Raw genomic sequence first — 16,847 nt, 5'->3', positions numbered from 1 at the left:
TGCCCCCACACGTTTTACCCCATCTAGTTCTCACAGCAAGTAAATAAGACAAGTCTAGCTCCTACCTCTGGGAGGAGGCTGTTCACCCTCCCCTCACAATCCCCAGAGGACGCTGATGGATAAGTAAACCAAGACCAAAGCCTCCTAACCCATGCTCCATGGTGTGTGCCAATGGTTTATGATGTCTCTGCACTACAGGTCTTGTCCACCCTTAAGTGGCCAATTAGGGCCTGGGACAGCCTGCAAATATTACCCAACATAGTTGAGCACCACCAGTTTTGAGCCTCACCTTTACACCATACACCAAAACATACATGTGTTATCGTGTATGTAAACAAACTCCAAACCAAGCCGAAACAAGAACAGGATGTGTATACATTTCCTGAATGGGGTAGAATTCTGGTTACTTCCTGTGTAATTGCCAAGTATGTTCAACGTAGCTTCTCAGCAACCCATCAGCTATATGAATCTTAGCAGAACCGAAGACTAGACCCGATTTCTTCAGCCTTTCACTGAATTCTCCTCCTCTGCCTGTGATCCCTATCTGGGTCAATGGTACCCCAGGGCCACAAGTCACTCAAGCCAGAAACCTGGGTGTCATCCTTGGCCCCTCTCTGGACCTTGCCCCAGGCCCACCTCCAGCCTAAAACAGCACCGTTCTATCTATCCTATGAAAAGCATCTCTCAAATAATGCCACTTCCCTCCCAACCCTCCTCCACTAATTTTCCCCACAAACTTTAAAACCCACGAGTGAGTGAGTGTATTTTCTTTGGGCACAATTTCTCCTTATGCCCATCTATTTTCTGTGATTGAGACTAGAGGTGTCTAAAGATGGCCAGTGAATGAATAAAATTGACTGGCAGGGTCACAGAAACAAGCAAAGCCCACGTTGACCCTCACTGGCATGATCTCATTACACTTCCTCATGCTGGAGTCCCAGGAAAGCCAAGTCTCTCTTTGTAATCAGTGCAGTGAGGATGGGTCAGCCTTTTATGAGAGTGGTCTTGGAGCGTGTGCTCCCCCTTGGGATGGCTTAAAGGTTGAGCTGCCTACCCTGTGATGCTGCGGGCACCACTCTGGGGGTTCCAGCGAGATGCAGCTTTCCCCCTACAGGAAATAAACCAGATGAATGTGATTTGATATGACCAATGTGAGGTCCCATCACTCATTAATATGTGTCTGGAAGGCCCACGGTTAGGCTCCATCTTTTGTAGGACACCAGCAGTCTTCCGACTGTTCTCAGGAGTACTCTGGCAGTCTGTAGAATTACCTCAGGTGACCATGGGGAGCACTGGAGGAGGGGCACGACAGATGCAGTTTTTTCCCCATTACGTCGCACCATCATTTTACCAGTCAAAACAAGTCCCCAGTGGGTGCAGTGTGGGAGGAGATTGGGCACTGTGTGGTGGGAACTGTCTCCAAGCACCCTGTTACCGGGGAACCCTGACTCCATGAATGTTTTAGCTTTGCTGCATGTGGGATTGCAAGTACAGTGTCCCCATCACCAAGAGCATGGGCTGTAACTCACAGTTCAATAGGACCCCCTAGATTTGTAGTTGGTGACAGTGGCTCTTAGACTGCATTGCTATAATGGAAGGATCCTTGCCTCAGATCAACCAGGGACTGTATCTTGGCTCCCTCTTGTGCTGGCGATGCAACCTCAGAATGGTGATCACACCACTCACCTTGATCCGGATGGTAACACAGCAGGCTGTGTAACATTTCATGGAGCTAAGTACAAATGTTGCTGCCTCTGTAAGGCTGCCCAGGATTCACGGGAACATAGCACCAGAGAGATTGAGGACAGGTGGGGCAGAAAAACAAGCTTAATCTCTTGCTCACTCGCACAGTCCAATGGTCTTCTGTTCACCAGAAGTGCTGGGTGAGCCTGGAGCAGTGGAATTTCTGACCCCACACCTTCTTCTGAGGCACTGTCGACTTTACTTTACTGACCTACCTGAGACGTCTCTCAGGCACGGGGATTGTGAGGTGATGTAAACGCGGGTCGGGGGGAGGTGTAAGCAAAGGAGAAGAACTCATAACTCGGTCACAGTCATATTTCAGAAACGAAGGTGTAAAGCTGACGACCCATGCCTTCCCCTATTGCTGACCTGTCTTTCCCCATTCCTGCATGTGATTGCCCTGCATGCTCAAATGGTTCATTATGCAATGGGTAATGGGCCTGCTCTTGAGATGCATGAGCATCTGTTTTGTGTCGCTGTAACAGAATACATGAGACTGCGTGATTTATAAATAAAAAAATATTTATTTAGCTCATGGTTCTGCAGGCTGGGAAGTTGAAGGGCATGGCCCTAGCTTCAGGCGAGGGCTTGTGTGCTGTGTCATAATGTGGTGAGGAAGGTCAAGGGGGAAGTGGACACATGCAATGAGAGAAAACCTGAGGGGCATCCTGGCTGTATAGCAACCTACTATCTTGGGCACTTTGTCCATTCCTGCGAGCACTAATCCAGTCTCGCCAGAGCAAGAACTCACTCACTACTGTGAGGAGAGCACCAAGACACCTACAAGGACAAAGGTGGAGCCCTCGTGACCCAAACAACCGTGCACTAAGCCTCACCTCCCAGCACCACCACCTTGGGGACCAAATTTCAACATGAGTGGAATCTCCTGTGTATACGGGGCTGGCAAAGGAAAGCATTTTCTGCTGTGAGGCTGCAGAGTCCACTGGCCTGCGCAATGGGGAAGGCAGGGAAGTCCTCATGGTCCATCCAACCCAAGAGGGCCTGAGGTGGACGATGGCAACTGGAGGTCGAATCAGCAGTGGAGGTGTTCCTTTCAGGAGATGATGCGTAGTGCTGTGGCTGTGTGTGGGAGTCAGTCGGCATCTGGTGGGTAGTGGGCATATGGTTCTGGGCAAAGCAGACTTGGGCAATGTTAGGATCAGATTGGAGAGCCCTGGAGAGAGTGTGGTGCTGGGGAGAAGGGCTCCTTGTTGCTGAGTCTGGCTACCTTTAAATCCCATCTCTGCCACTTGGGTTTCAAGAGTGACTGCCAAGTTGTGCCCTATCCACCAGATTTCCCCACATCATTTCTGGTTTCAACAAGTATTCGCATCCTAAATACACACATGCAAGCACAAGCATGCCCATGCACATGTATGCACAGACTCTCCCTGACACTCCCTTACCAGTGCAATGACTGAGCTCATGGTTATGACAGCAGCTATGAAGGAACGAACACCCAACAAGCCCCCAGCCCTAGGGAGTTGGAACGCTGCTCCTCTTTTGGACTAAACATGGGGTTTAGGGCTAAGCCCCATGATGTCAAGTCCTAGCCCCTTTTGGAGAAGCAGCAACATGGAGCTGAACTTCCCCCACTGAGTTAGGGCCCAGCTCAGGAGGACAGAGCCATTGTGGGGAGATAGGTGGTACCTGTGCCATCGAAAAAGCTGCAGAGACATGGGATCTAAAGAACTCCATCACTCCATAATTAACAGCTCTGTCTGTTCAGTACCTACGCGTCTCACCGTGGCTGTTCCCCAGGAATATAGGAAAAGGGCTGTGGGACTTCCAAATGCTGTCGCCTACCTGAACCTTACCCCATCTGGATTTCATTTGAGCTTAAAGGCCCTGGACCTCTGAAGAACCAGAGGGTGAGTAATTCACCCAGCAGGCCCTAAGAAAGCATTTTTTTTCCCTCCCCTGGCTTTGCACAGGGGACTACATGAGACAGGGGAGGGGGAGAGAGAATTTTGGTGTTCCTGTGTCCTAGTTAGGCTTCTTGATGCTAAAGAGCACATCCAATATCCTTGTCCATTTACTTTGGTGACTCCTGGTGCTGCAGTTTCTAACAGGGCCTCCTCCATGGTTGTTAGTTAACAGGGACAATTATGCTCCAACCGCCCCCCTTTCAGAATTCTCCTGCTGATACTGTGTTGCAACACATATCAAGGTCACCTTAGGAAGGCAAAAGAAAAAAAATAAAGTCCTCATCTTATGGAAAGGAACAATGCATAGTTGGAGACAAGGCCGTCTGTTGGAAGGGGTCTCTGTCTTGTGGTGGAGTAGGCGGGGCTTGGGAGCTCTTTGTCAGTACAGGGGTTAACGCCTTTTCTGAGATCCACAGATTCTTCCTCCCCATGACCCTCTCGCCTCCGCATATAAACACCGCCCAGTTTTCCTCAGATATGAAGACTGTGTGCATTGCTGGGGGTAAGAGAGATGTTATTCCGTCCTCATTCCTGCATGTGAGATGTTATTCCGTCCTCATTCCTGCATGTAAGTGCCCCGCCAGGGTCAGAGCTGAGAGCCGTGGAAAACTCACCGTTGATTGGCTACAGCCCATTGCCACCAGGACCTAGTAACAAGCAGCGCTGCCTCGAGGAGGAGGGCAGACAGCCTAACAGGGCTCAGGAAGATGCTAGCTCTCTCCCTTCACAACCCCACCACCACCAAAGCTGACCACCCCCAGTTCAGCCGACGTGTTGAAAGTTACATCAAATGCCACAAAGCAAAAACAGTCAAGCGTGCCAGCATTTATTTCAGGCCCGGTGACCGGGACACTGGGGCGAGCAGGGGCATGGAGCAGCAGAGGGGGCTCGGTCACCGTTCACGCCTGTGTCTGTGGCTCCGGTGGTCTCAGATTCCGAGTGCCCGGTATCCTCCCCTAGGGAGGAAAGCGAGTGACAAGTGGACCCTCGGGAGCCCTGGGGATTTCTGACTTGGCCTGAGGTTCTCTTGGTGGAACAGGAAGGGGAGGCGGATGGGCTTGGTGGCGAGCCAGTGAGACAGGCAGAGGCGGGCTCCGAAGGAGCTCTCGCCTGAAGCACTTGATGAAACATGCCGGGGCCCTCTGGAACCGGATCCTCCAAGACCCTCGCGGAAGAGCAGGTTCCCTGGGCAAGCCTGTGCCACTGGATGGGTCCTCCGCGGTGTCAGATACAGCAACCAATTCCTCAGGGTCTTTTTGCGGCCCTTTCACATTCTGAAAGACAGACTAAATAACTGGATCCTAATGATCCCTCCCATCCCTGGCTTCCGTTACGCAACTGTTGTGTGCATCTCCGGCCCTCTTCCATGGGTGAGGGATGCAGCAGTGACCTGCGCAGACCAAAGCCCAGCCTCCTAGGGGACATTCCAGGACAATGGAGGGAAGCCAGACTCACCAGGTCAGCAGGTGGAAGGAAGGGAGTGAAGATCATGCTTCCAGGAGTGTGTGATGTGCCGGTAGGGACCAACAGGACTTCAATGAAGACACCGGCGAAGCTCGTCACTCTGCCCGGTGCAAAGAGGCCGAGGGCCTGCCCCCTCCACGCCCCATTCAGGCCCTCTGCCCCTGCCCCATCGTCCCTCCCCCCTACAGCCTCGTGCTCCAGCAGCGGATACATTTCTGGCATGTCGCATTCCATTTGTTTCTGTATCTCTTACTCCCAGTCCTCCAATCTTTCTTTCCTTTGCTGCTGCTTCCTGGCCCTCTCAGCAGGCTCGAGCCACGTTTCTCCTTGCCGAGCAGAAAAAGCAGAGGTCTTCAAGCTGGTGATGAGTCATCATTTGGTGGGGATGCCACAGACCCGAGTGTCCATGTGGGTGCTCTCCTGCCTTTGATTCACAGGATTATGTACATGGATGCCCTGGGCAGGTGTATGAGTCCAAATGAGTCGTCACAGCAAGGAGCGTGAGCTGGGTAATGGTATCCAGAGTCCAAATCAACAGCAGTTTTCTTTTCAGAGGTTTACGTGAGACTCCACGTCTATGTACCAGTCAGTATCAGGTGGTTTAGGGCCTGGAGGGCTTGGAAAATGTGAGAGAGAGGGAGAGGTGAAGGGCCTGGGCTGGGGTGAGTTGAAAGTAGAACAGCCGACCAGCCTGGGCAGCATAGGGAGACCCCACCCCCACAGAAAATTTCAAAAGTAGCCTGGCATGGTGGCACACACCTCTAGCCCCACCTACTCAGGAGGCTGAGGGGGGAGGATTGCTTGAGCCTGGGAGGCGGAGGCTGCAATGAGCCGTGATGGCACCACTCCACTGCACTCCAGGCTGGGAGACAGAAGGAGACTCTGTCTCAAAAACAAACTGACAAATCAAACAAACAAACAAAAGAAAGTAGAAGAGCAGAGGTGAAAGCTCCTTGTTGCCTAGTCTTGCTATGTCAAAATCAGGCTTTGACATTTGGGTTACAAGCAATGCTGCCAAGTTATGCCCCCCGTTTGCTAACCAGGTCTGTGGGGTCCGCACCGCTGACTTCACAGGAGCTCCCTGCAAACAGTACCCTGAAGGGAAAGCGGAAGTAGGTGGCCTCAGAGTCTTTCTTTGGCTTTTGAAACAATAGTGCTGTTTAGGAAAGCATCTCTTACATAATCCTGAGGCTACAGAGTTGATCTCTGTGAGCCTATCATGGGCCGTGCCCTGAATGAGGCTCTGCTTCAAGCTCTTCTGTGAGGGAGAAACCGAGAGAGGCGTGAATGTAACAGAGAGTGATGGAGGGACGTTTATGGGGCTACGGGAGGACTGAGGAGGCGGGCAGTCACTCAGCCTTGGGAATTGGAACGGAGTCAGTGAAGAGTTCCCAGAGGAGGCGTGCCTGAAAGGAGGGACAGAAGAAATTGGCCAAGAAATAGAGAAAAGGGAGAGCATCACAAGTAGAAGCCCAAGACAATACCGTGAGGTTTTGCAACTGAAAATATGTAGGCCTGGTTTTCTGTTCTAGGGTTTAATAGAAGTCAAAGTCAGTCACGAGGTTCCAGTACAGGAACCTGAAAAGCTGTGCCTCACAGAGACACTGAACCCTGGTTTTTGAGAACCCAAAGGGTATATTTTTAATAGAATTTTGATATATATTGATTTAATAGAATTTGATAATAGAATTTTGATCAATAGCAGTCCATTGATCATTTTTCCAGTGTGATTCATGCTTCATGTGTCCTACCCTAAGATATCGTTGCCTAGCCTCACAACAGAGATTTTCTCTTCTGATGTTTGTAGGTTTTAATATTTTGCAATTTACACTTAGATCTAGGATTTATTTTGAATTAATGCCTGCATGAAGTGTGAATAATGTCGGGATGAATGGTGAGATATTGAAGTTGTTTGGGTCTTCCGTAAAGAGATCTACTTTTTCCAGCACTATTAGTTAATTGTCAGCTAATTTAATTATCTTTGAGCCTTTATTAGAAATCAACTTACTATATATATGTAAGTCTATTTCTAGCCCTTCTTCTATTTCATCCAATGATCCCTATGTGAATTCTTAAGGTCATACCAGGCTGTCATGATTACCATGTCTTCATATTAAGTCAGAGACTTTGGTGATGTAGGTCCTTCATGCTTGTTCTTTTCCAAATGGCTTTGGATCTTCTATGTCATTTGCATTTATATATAACTTTTGAGAAACAGTTCTTCACTTTAATTATGATTATGGTGAGCCTATAGATCAATTACTTGAGAATTGACATCTTAACCTGAGTCTTCTGATCAACGAACATTATATATCTCTGTTTATTTAGGTCTTCACTTTCTCTCGCCAGTATTTTATAGTGGTCTGCATACAGGTCTTTCACATATTACATTAAAATTCTCAATAGATACCTCATTTATTTTGCTGTAATTATAAATGACATTTTAAATAATGTCATCTCCAATTATTTGTTCCCAGTATGTTGAAGTACAGTGGGTTTTTGTATGTTGAGTTTCTGTCTTGTAACTTTGTTATGTGACTTGTTAGGTCTAGGAGATGTTTATCCCCACATTCCTTAGTATTTTGTATGTAGACTATCATGCTATTTGTAAATGGAGAGGTTTTTTTTATTCCTTCCTATTCAATCTGTATGCCTTTTATTTATTTTCCTTGGCTCATTGCACTAGCTGGGACCTCAAGGATAATTGTATACGCATAGTAAGAGTCTGCCTTATTTTTAATCTTATGGGAGAAGCATTCAGTATTTCACCATTAGGCATGGTGCCAGCTGCAGGTTTTTTGTAGGAGTACTTTATTAGGTTGAGGACGTTGCTTTATGTACTTATCAAGTGGTTTGGGTTTTTTGGTCACGAATGGGTGTTTTATGTTATCAAATTACTTTTCTGTTATATATCTGGATAATAAATGCTCTTTTCTTTTATTCCATTAATATGGTGAAATATAGTCACGGATTTTTAATGGTAAAATGACCTTACATTCCCAGGACAGACTGTGCTTGGTAATAGATTATTTTTTTTCATATATTATTGGATTCAAGTTGCTAAAATTTTATCAAGGAGTTTTGTATCTATGTTCATTAGGAACACTGGTTTGTAGTTCCTGTTTTTCTTCCGGTATCTTTTTTCTATTTTTTTTTTTTTTAAAATAAAAGTAATGCTGCCATCATAAAATGAACTGGAAAGTGTTCCCTCCTGTATTTTCTAAAAGTGTTCTTTTGGGACTACTACTATGTTTTCTTTAAATGTATGATACTGCTAACCAGTAAATCTATTGAAGACTGAAGTTTTCTTTATGATTTACAAATACGGTTTAAAAAAGTCTCCACATAACCATTCTTTTAACCTTAACAAGGTCTTTAGGGATGATTACCAATTAATTATATGTAGTTATTAGAAGAGTGTGCTTAAAAAATTTTCCTCAGCTTTTAAATGTCTTATTTTCTTTCTTCTTTTCTTTAATTTTTATTTTTCTTTATTTCTTCTAAAACAATTAACGGGATACATGTGCAGAACGTGCGGGTTTGTTACATAAGTATACGTGTGCCATGGTGGTTTGCTGCACCTGTTGACCCATCCTCTAAGTTGCCTCCCCTCATCCCCTACCCCCCAGCAGGTCCTGGTGTGTGTCCTTCCCCTCTCTGTGTCCATGTATTCTCATTGTTCAACTCCCACTTCTGAGTGAGAACGTGCGGTGTTTGGTTTTCTGTTCCTGTGTTAGTTTGCTGAGAATGATGGTTTCCAGCTTCATCCATGTCCCTGAAAAGGACATGATCCCATTCCTTTTTATGGCTACGTAGTATTCCATGGTGTATATGTACCACATTTTCTTTATCCAGTTTATCACTGATGGACATTTGGGTTGGTTCCAAGTCTTTGCTATTGTAAATAGTGCGTGCAATAAATGTACATGTGCATGTATCTTTATAGTAGAATGATTTATATTCCTTTGGGTATATACCCATTAATGGGATTGCTGGGTCAAATGGTATTTCTGGTTCTAGATCCTTGAGGAATCACCACACTGGCTTCCACGACGGTTGAACTAATTTACGTTCCCGCCGACAGCGTAAAAGCGTTCCCATTTCTCCACAGCCTTGCCAGCATCTATCGTTTCTTGACATTTTTAATAATCGCCATTCTGACTGGCATAAGTTGGTATCTCACTGTGGTTTTGATTTGCATTTCTCTGATGATGAGTGATGTTGAGCTTTTTTTCATATGTTTGTTGGCCGTGTAAATGTCTTCTTTTGAGAAGTGTCTGTTCATATCCTTTGTCCACTTTTTGATGGGATTGTTTGTTTGTTTTTTCTTGTAAATTTGTTTAAGTGCCCTGTAAATTCTGGATATTAGCCCTTTGTTAGATGGGCAGATTGCAATGATTTTCTCCCGTTCTGTAGGTTGCCTGTTCATTCTGATGCTTGTTTCTTTTGCTGTGCAGAAGCTCTTTAGTTTAATTAGATTCCATTTGTCAATTTTGGTTTTTGTTGCAATTGCTTTTGGCGTTTTCGTCATGAAGTCTTTGCCCTTTCCTATGTCCCGAATAGTATTGCCTAGGTTTTCTTCTAGGGTTTTTATGGTTTTGGGTTTTACATTTAAGTCTTTAATCCACCTTGAGTTAATTTTTGTATAAGGTCTGAGGAAGGGGTCCAGTTTCTGTTTTCTGCGTATGGCTAGCCAGTTTTCCCAGCACCATTTATTTAATAGGAGATCCTTTCCCCTTGTTTTTGTCAGGTTTTTCGAAGATCAGATGGTTGTAGATGTGTGGTGTTATTTCTGCGGTCTCTATTCTGTTCCATTGGTCCATATGTCTGTTTTGGTACCAGTACCATGCTGTTTTGGTTACTGTAGCCTTGTAGTATAGTTTGAAGTCAGGTAGCATGATGCCCCCAGTTTTGTTCTTCTTGCTTAGGATTGTCTTCGCTATATGGGGTCTTCTTTGATTCCATATGAAACTTAAAGTAGTTTTTCTTCTAGTTCTGTGAAGAAAGTCAATGGTCTTGATGGGAATAGCATTGAATCTATAAATTACTTTGGGCAGTATGGCCATTTTCACGATATTGATTCTTCCTATTCATGAGCATGGAATGTTCTTCCATTTGTGTCCTCTCTTATTTCCTTGAGCAGTGGTTTGTAGTTCTCCTTGAAGAGGTCCTTCACATCCCTTGTGAGTTGTATTCCTAGGTATTTTATTTTCTTTGTAGCAAAGAAGAAATCATGGGAATTCACTCATGATTTGGCTCTCTGCTTGTCTATTATTGGTGTATAGGAATGCTTGCGATTTTTGCACATTGATCTTTGTATCCTGAGACTTTGCTGAAGTTGCTTACCAGCTGAAGGAGATTTTGGGCTGAGACGATGGAGTTGTCTAAATATACTGTCATGACATCTGCAAACAGAGACAATTTGAGTTACTCTCTTCTTATTTGAATACACTTTATTTCTTTCCCTTGCCTGATTGTCCCGGCCAGAACTTCCAATTCTATGTTGAATAGGAGTGATGAGAGAGGGCATCCTTGTCTTGTGCCGGTTTTCAAAGGGAATGTTTCCATGTTTGTCATAAATAGCTCTTATTATTTTGAGATATGTTCCATCAATACCTAGTTTATCGAGGGTTTTTAGCATGAAGGGGTGTTGAATTTTATTGGAGGTCTTTTCTGCGACTATTGAGATAATCATGTGGTTTTTGTCATTGGTTCTGTCTATGTGATGGATTACGGTTACTGATTTGCGTATGTTGAAGTAGCCTTGCATCCCAGGGATGAAGCCGACTTGATCGTGGTGGATGAGCTTTCTGATGTGCTGCGGGATTCGGTTTGGCAGTATTTTATTGAGGGCTTTTGTGTGGACGTTCATCAGGGATATTGGCCTGAAATTTTCTTTATTTGTTGTGTCTCTTCCAAGTTTTGGAATCAGGATGATGCTGGCCTCATAAAATGAGTTAGGGAGGAGTCCCTCTTTTTCTATTGTTTGAAATACTTTCAGAAGGAATGGTACCAGCTCCTCTTTGTACCTCTGGTAGAATTTGGCTGTGAATCCGTCTGGTCCTGGGCTTTTGTTGGTCAGTAGGCTATTAGTTACTGCCTCAATTGTAATTTTCCTTTTAATGTGGTGCATCACATTAATTAATTTGCACGTGTTGAACCATCCTTGCTTGCTTCCCAGAAATAGATCCTGCTTAGTCATGGTGAACGATCCTTTTAATGTGCTCCTGAGTTTGGTTTGCTCGTATTTTGTTGAGAATTTCTGCCTCTATGTTCGTCAGAGATATTGTCCTCCTGCTTCCTTTTCTTGAAGTGTTTTCATCAGGCTTTGGTATCTGGGTGACCCTGGCCTCATAGAACGAACTTGACAGCATTCTCTCTTCTTCAAGCTTTGGGAAGCGTTTGAGAAGGTTTGGGGTTAATTTTCTTTAAATGCTTGGTAGAACTCACCAGGGAAGCCATCTGGTCCTTAGCTTTTCTTTAATGGGAGGTTTCTGATTACTGATCCAATCTCCTTACTCCTTATTGTTCTGTACAGATTTTCTGTTTTTTTAATGATGCAGGCTTGGTTGGTTGTATGCATCTATGAATTTATCCACTTCTGGGCTGATGCATTTATTGCTGCGTAATTGTTCACAGTTGTCTCTTATGGTTCTTTTTATATTTCTGGCATCAATTGTAAAGTCTCTTCTTTCATTTCTGATTTTATTTCCCTGATTCTTCTCTCTTTTCTTCTCATTTAGTCTGGCTAAAGGTTTGTTAATTTTGTTTATCTTTTCAGAAAACCAACTCTTATTTTCACTGATTATTTTCCTGTGGTCTTCTATTCCCTATTTTTTTTTTTATTTCTGCTCTAATTTTTTCTTATTTCATTCTTTCTGCTAACTTTGGAGTTAGTTTATTCTTCTTTTCCTAGTTCCTGGAGATAAAAAGTAAATTTAGGCCAGGCGCCGTGACTCACGCCTGTAATTCCAGCACTTTGGGAGGCCGAGGCGGGTGGATCACGAGGTGAGGAGATTGAGACCATCCTGGCCAGCATGGTGAAACCCCGTCTCTACTAAAATACAAAAAATTAGCCGGGCGTGGGCGCCTGCAGTCCCAGCTACTCGGGAGGCTGAGGCAGGAGAATGGCTTGAACCCAGGAGGCAGAGGTTGCAGTAAGCTGAGATTGCGCCACTGCACTCCAGCCTGGAAACAGAGCGAGACTCCGTCTCAGAATAAAATAATAAATAAATAAATAAAATAAAAATTAAAATAAAAAATAAATTTAATGGACATCAATATATTTTGTTTAAATCTATGTACTTGCTGTTTGTTTTCTATTTTCCCATTTGTTCTTTACTCTTCTCGTCCATTTTTTTTCATGTCATCACATTTTGGTTGGGCGTTTTAGGATTCCATTTGTCTTCACTACTGTCTTATTAGCTGTATCTATTTCAATTTATTTAAATGGTTGCTCAACTTACCACACTCTATCTTCAAGTAATACTATAGCATTTCACATACAGTGCTTGAATCTCACTGGAGTATACCTTATTTTTCTCCTCTTTTTTTTTTTGCAGTGCTATTGTTACGCATTTTATTTCTACATATGCTATAACATATGTATGTTATAAACATCATTCCGCTTTCAAGTTAGTTATAAACTGTCAGTTGTCATTTATATATATATTTTTTAAATGAGGAAAAAAGCTATCTTTTATATATAGCCATAGGTTTCATTCATTCCTCTTGGTCAATCCTAGTTTCCACGTGGTATCATTTTACTTCTGCCTATATTTACTTCTGCCTGTATTTTTTTGGGGGGAGAAATGGCTGTTCACATCTTTTGCCCATTTCTCAATGAGGTTATATGTTTTATTATTAATTTCTAAAACTAATTTCTGTAATCTAGATACAAGTCACTTATAAGTTATATGATTTGCAAATACTTTCTCCCATTCTGGGGCTTCTTTTTTCACATTCTTGATGGTATTATTAATTGCAGCAAAAAGTTTTTAATTTTAATGAAAGTCCTGTTTATCCTATCCCATTGTAGTTTTGGTTTGCATTTCTCTGATGATCAATGATGTTGAGTACCTTTCCATATGTCTGTTTGCCATATGTGTGTCTTCTTTTGAGACGTGTCTATTCAGATCCTTTGCCTATTTTTTAATCGGATTATTACATTTTTTTCCCTATAGAGTTGTTTGAGCTCCTTATGTATTGTGGTTATTAATCTCTTGTCAGACAGGTAGTTTGCAAATATTTTCTCCCATTCTGTGGGTTTGCCTCTTTACTTTGTTGATGAACAAAGGATTCCACTTGAGACTCCTAGTTTCATTGATTTTGCCCCCATGGTTTTCTATTCTCTATTTTGTTTTCAATGTTGACGGTTTCCTTTGCTGTGGCAGAAGCTTTTCAACTTGATGTGATCCCATTGGTCTATTTTTTTTTCTTGCTTTGGTTGCCTGTGTGTGCGGGGTATTACTCAAGAAATCTTTGCCCAGTGCAATATACTGGAGAGTTTCCCCTAATGTTTTCTTTTAGTAGTTTCATAGTTTGAAGTCTTAGATTTAAGTCTGTAATCTATTTTAATTTGATTTTTGTGTAAGTTGAAAGATAGAGGTCCAGTTTCATGCTTCTGCATGTGAATATCCAGTTTTCCCAGCACCATTTATTAAAGAGACTCTTTTCTCTAGTGCATGTTTTTGGCACCTTTGTGGAAAATGAGTTCACTGTAGGTGTGTGGATTTGTTTCTGGGCTCTCTATTCTGTTCCATTGATCTATGTGTCTGTTTCTATGCCAGTACCGTGCCTTTTTGGTTACTATAGCTCTGTAGTATAATTTGAAGTCAGGTAATATGATTCCTCCAGTTTTGTTCTTTTTGCTCAGGATAGCCTTTGCTCTTCTTTTGGCAATCTGTAGATTGTTTTGGATAGTATGAATATTTTAACAATAATAATTCTTCCAATCAATGAACATGGAATAGCTTTTCATATTTTTGCAATCCCCTTCAATTTCTTTCATCAGTGTTTTACAGCATTCCTTGTAGAGATTTTCACTTCCTTTGTTAATTCCTAGGTATTTTATTTTATTGATAGCTATTGTAAATGGGATTACTTTATTGATTTCTTTTCCAGATTGTTCACAGTTGGTAGTGATTTTCGTATGTTGATTTTGTATCCTGGGACTTTACTGAATTCGTTTATCAGTGCTAATAGTTTTTTGGTGGGGTCTTTAGGTTTTTCCAAACATAAGATTATGTCATATGCAAACAAGGATAATTTGGCTTTTTCCTCTGTAATTTTGACACCCTTTATTTCTTTCTCTTGTCTGATTGCTCTAGCTAGAACTTCCTGTACTATGTTGAATAACAGTGGTGAAAGTGGGCATCCTTGTCATGTTCCAGATCTTAGAGGAAAGGCTTTCAGTTTTTGCCCATTCAGTATGATACTAGCTGTGGGTGTGTCATATATGACTTTTATTATGCTGAGGTTTGTTCCTTCTATACTCAGTTTCTGCAGAGTTTTTATAATGAAGGGATGTTGAATTTTATCAAATGCTTTCTCAGCATCCATTGAAATGATCATATGTTTTTGTCCCTCATTCTGTTAATATGATACATCACATTGACTGATTTGCATATGTCGAATCATCCTTCCATCTCTGGGATAAATCCCATTTGGTCATGATGAATTATCTTTTTAATGTGTTGGTGAATTCGGTTTGTGAGTGAGTATTTTGTTGAGGATTTTTGCATCAATGTTCATCAGGGATATTGGCTTATAGTTTTCTGCGTGTGTGTGTGTGTGTGTGTGTGTGTGTCTTTGTCTGGTTTTGGTATCAGGAAAACACTCATAGAATGAGTTCAGAAGTATTCCCTCCTCCTCTACCTTTTGAAGTACTTTGAGTAGGATTGGTATTTGTTCTTCTTTAAATGTTTGGCGCAATTCAGCAGTGAAGCCATTGGGTACCAGGCTTTACTTTGCTGGGAGACTTTAATTACGGCTTCCATCTCATTACTTGTTATTGTTCTGTTCAGGTTTTAAATTTCCTCATGGTTCCATCTTTGTAGGTTGTATGTGTGTATGAATTTATCCATTTCTTCAAGGTTTTCAAATCTACAGGCATACAGTTGCTCACAGTAGCCTCTAACGATCCTTTGAATTTCTGCACTATCAGTTGTAATGTCTCCCTTATCATCCCTGATTTTATTTATTTGGTTCTTTTCTTTTATTTCTCATTTATTCTGGCTAAAAGTGGGTCCATTTGGTTTCTCTTTTGAAAAAACCAACTTTTCATTTCATTGATCTTGTGCATTGTTTTCTTCGTTTAGATTTTATGTATTTCTGCTCTGATCTTTATTATTTCTTTTCTTCTATTAATTTTGAGATTGGTTTGCTCTTGCTTTTCTAGTTTCTTAAGATGCACTGTTAGGTTGTTAGGTTGTTTACCTGAAGTTTTTCTACTTTTTTGATATAGGGGCTTATAACTGTAAGCTTCCCTCTTAGTATTGCTTTTGCTGCAACCCATAGGTTTTGGCAGTTTGTGTTTCCACTATCATTTGTTTTAAGACATTTTTCAATTTCCTTCTTAATTTTTTCATTGACCCACTGCTCATTCAGGAACACATTCTTTAAATTGCACATTTTTGTATAGTTCCCAAAATTTCCCTTGTTATTGGTTTCAAGTTTTATTCCATTTTGGTCACAGAAGATACTTGATATTATTTCAATTTTTTGAATGTTTTAAGATTTGTCTTGTGGCCTAACATGCGGCATATCCTTGAGAACTTATCCACGTGCTGAGGAGAATGATGTGTATTCTACAGCTGTTGGAGGAAATGTTCTGTAAATATCTGTTAGGTCCATTTGGTGTATCGTGCAGAGCAAGTCCGATATTTCTTTGTTGAGTTTCTGTCTGGATGATCTGTTCAACGCTCAAAATGGGGTGTTGACGTCTCCAACTATTGTTTGTCTTTCAACACTGTAAGTCTTTTAGTTTGTTTCCACGATGCTTCGTGGTTTTGCAGAGTATAAGTTTTGCACTTTCTGTTAGGTTTATTCCCATGTATTTTATTATTTCTGCTGCTATTGCAAATGGAATTGTTTTCTTAATTTTGTATTCAATGTCCTTTTTGCTACTCTATAGAAATAGAAATTATTTTCGTGTATTGACATTGTATTCCTTCACTTTGCCAAATTCAGTATTTGTCTTTAAAGTCTTTTAGTGGATTCCTTAAGATTCTATAATTACAAGATGATGCCGTATGCTAATAGAGGTAGTTTTATGTCTTCATTTCCCATCTTTTTGAAAACCAGGTACCATGGCCACAACCCTCAATACATTGTTGAGTAGTAGTGGCTACATCAGGCATCCTTGTGCTGTTTCAGACATTAAGGGTAAAAGATTCGGTCTTCTGCCATTAAATATGATGTTACCTGTGGGTGTTCTTTATCATAGGTGCTCTTTATCAGTTTGAGGAAAATTCCCTTCTATTCCCAGTTTTTTTTTTTTCTTGAGTGTATTTCTTATGACAGGCTGTTGAACTTTTTCAAATGCTTCTTCTGCATAAATTGAGATGATCACGTGTTTTTTGAATGATTATCTGTTCATATGATAAAATCCGTTTATTGATGTGTAGCTGTTAAAGCAACCTTATGTGCCTGAGATAAATGCCACTTGGTCACCGAGTATAAATATTTTTGTATGTTTCTGGATTTGGTTTG

The 16,847-nt window shown here is 42.1% G+C and overlaps 2 protein-coding genes across 6 annotated transcripts in view; one reads left to right on the top strand and one right to left on the bottom strand.

Moving 5' to 3' along the window:
• Nucleotides 1-16,847, top strand: part of DMRTC1 (DMRT like family C1) — a 71,344-nt gene that overhangs the window by 25,904 nt on the left and 28,593 nt on the right. The gene's annotated exons all lie outside the window — the stretch shown is intronic.
• On the bottom strand, nt 4,600-5,494 carry FAM236C (family with sequence similarity 236 member C). 2 transcript variants are annotated; one of them, XM_055106712.2, is made up of 3 exons: nt 5,127-5,494; nt 4,782-4,957; nt 4,600-4,627 (listed from the first exon to the last, which is right to left on the bottom strand). In XM_055106712.2, exons 1-3 carry the CDS (start codon nt 5,367-5,369, stop codon nt 4,600-4,602), a joined length of 447 nt encoding a protein of 148 aa, XP_054962687.2. In that variant the 5' UTR covers nt 5,370-5,494. The 2 variants fall into 2 exon arrangements, with proteins under 2 accessions (XP_054962687.2, XP_054962688.2); XM_055106713.2 differs by having other exon boundaries at nt 4,782-4,945.

The sequence above is a fragment of the Pan paniscus genome, chromosome X, assembly GCF_029289425.2.
Source record: "Pan paniscus chromosome X, NHGRI_mPanPan1-v2.0_pri, whole genome shotgun sequence".
NCBI lineage: Eukaryota > Metazoa > Chordata > Mammalia > Primates > Hominidae > Pan > Pan paniscus.
Note: the sequence above shows the minus strand (reverse complement) of the source record. Positions and strands in the feature narration are given on the sequence as shown.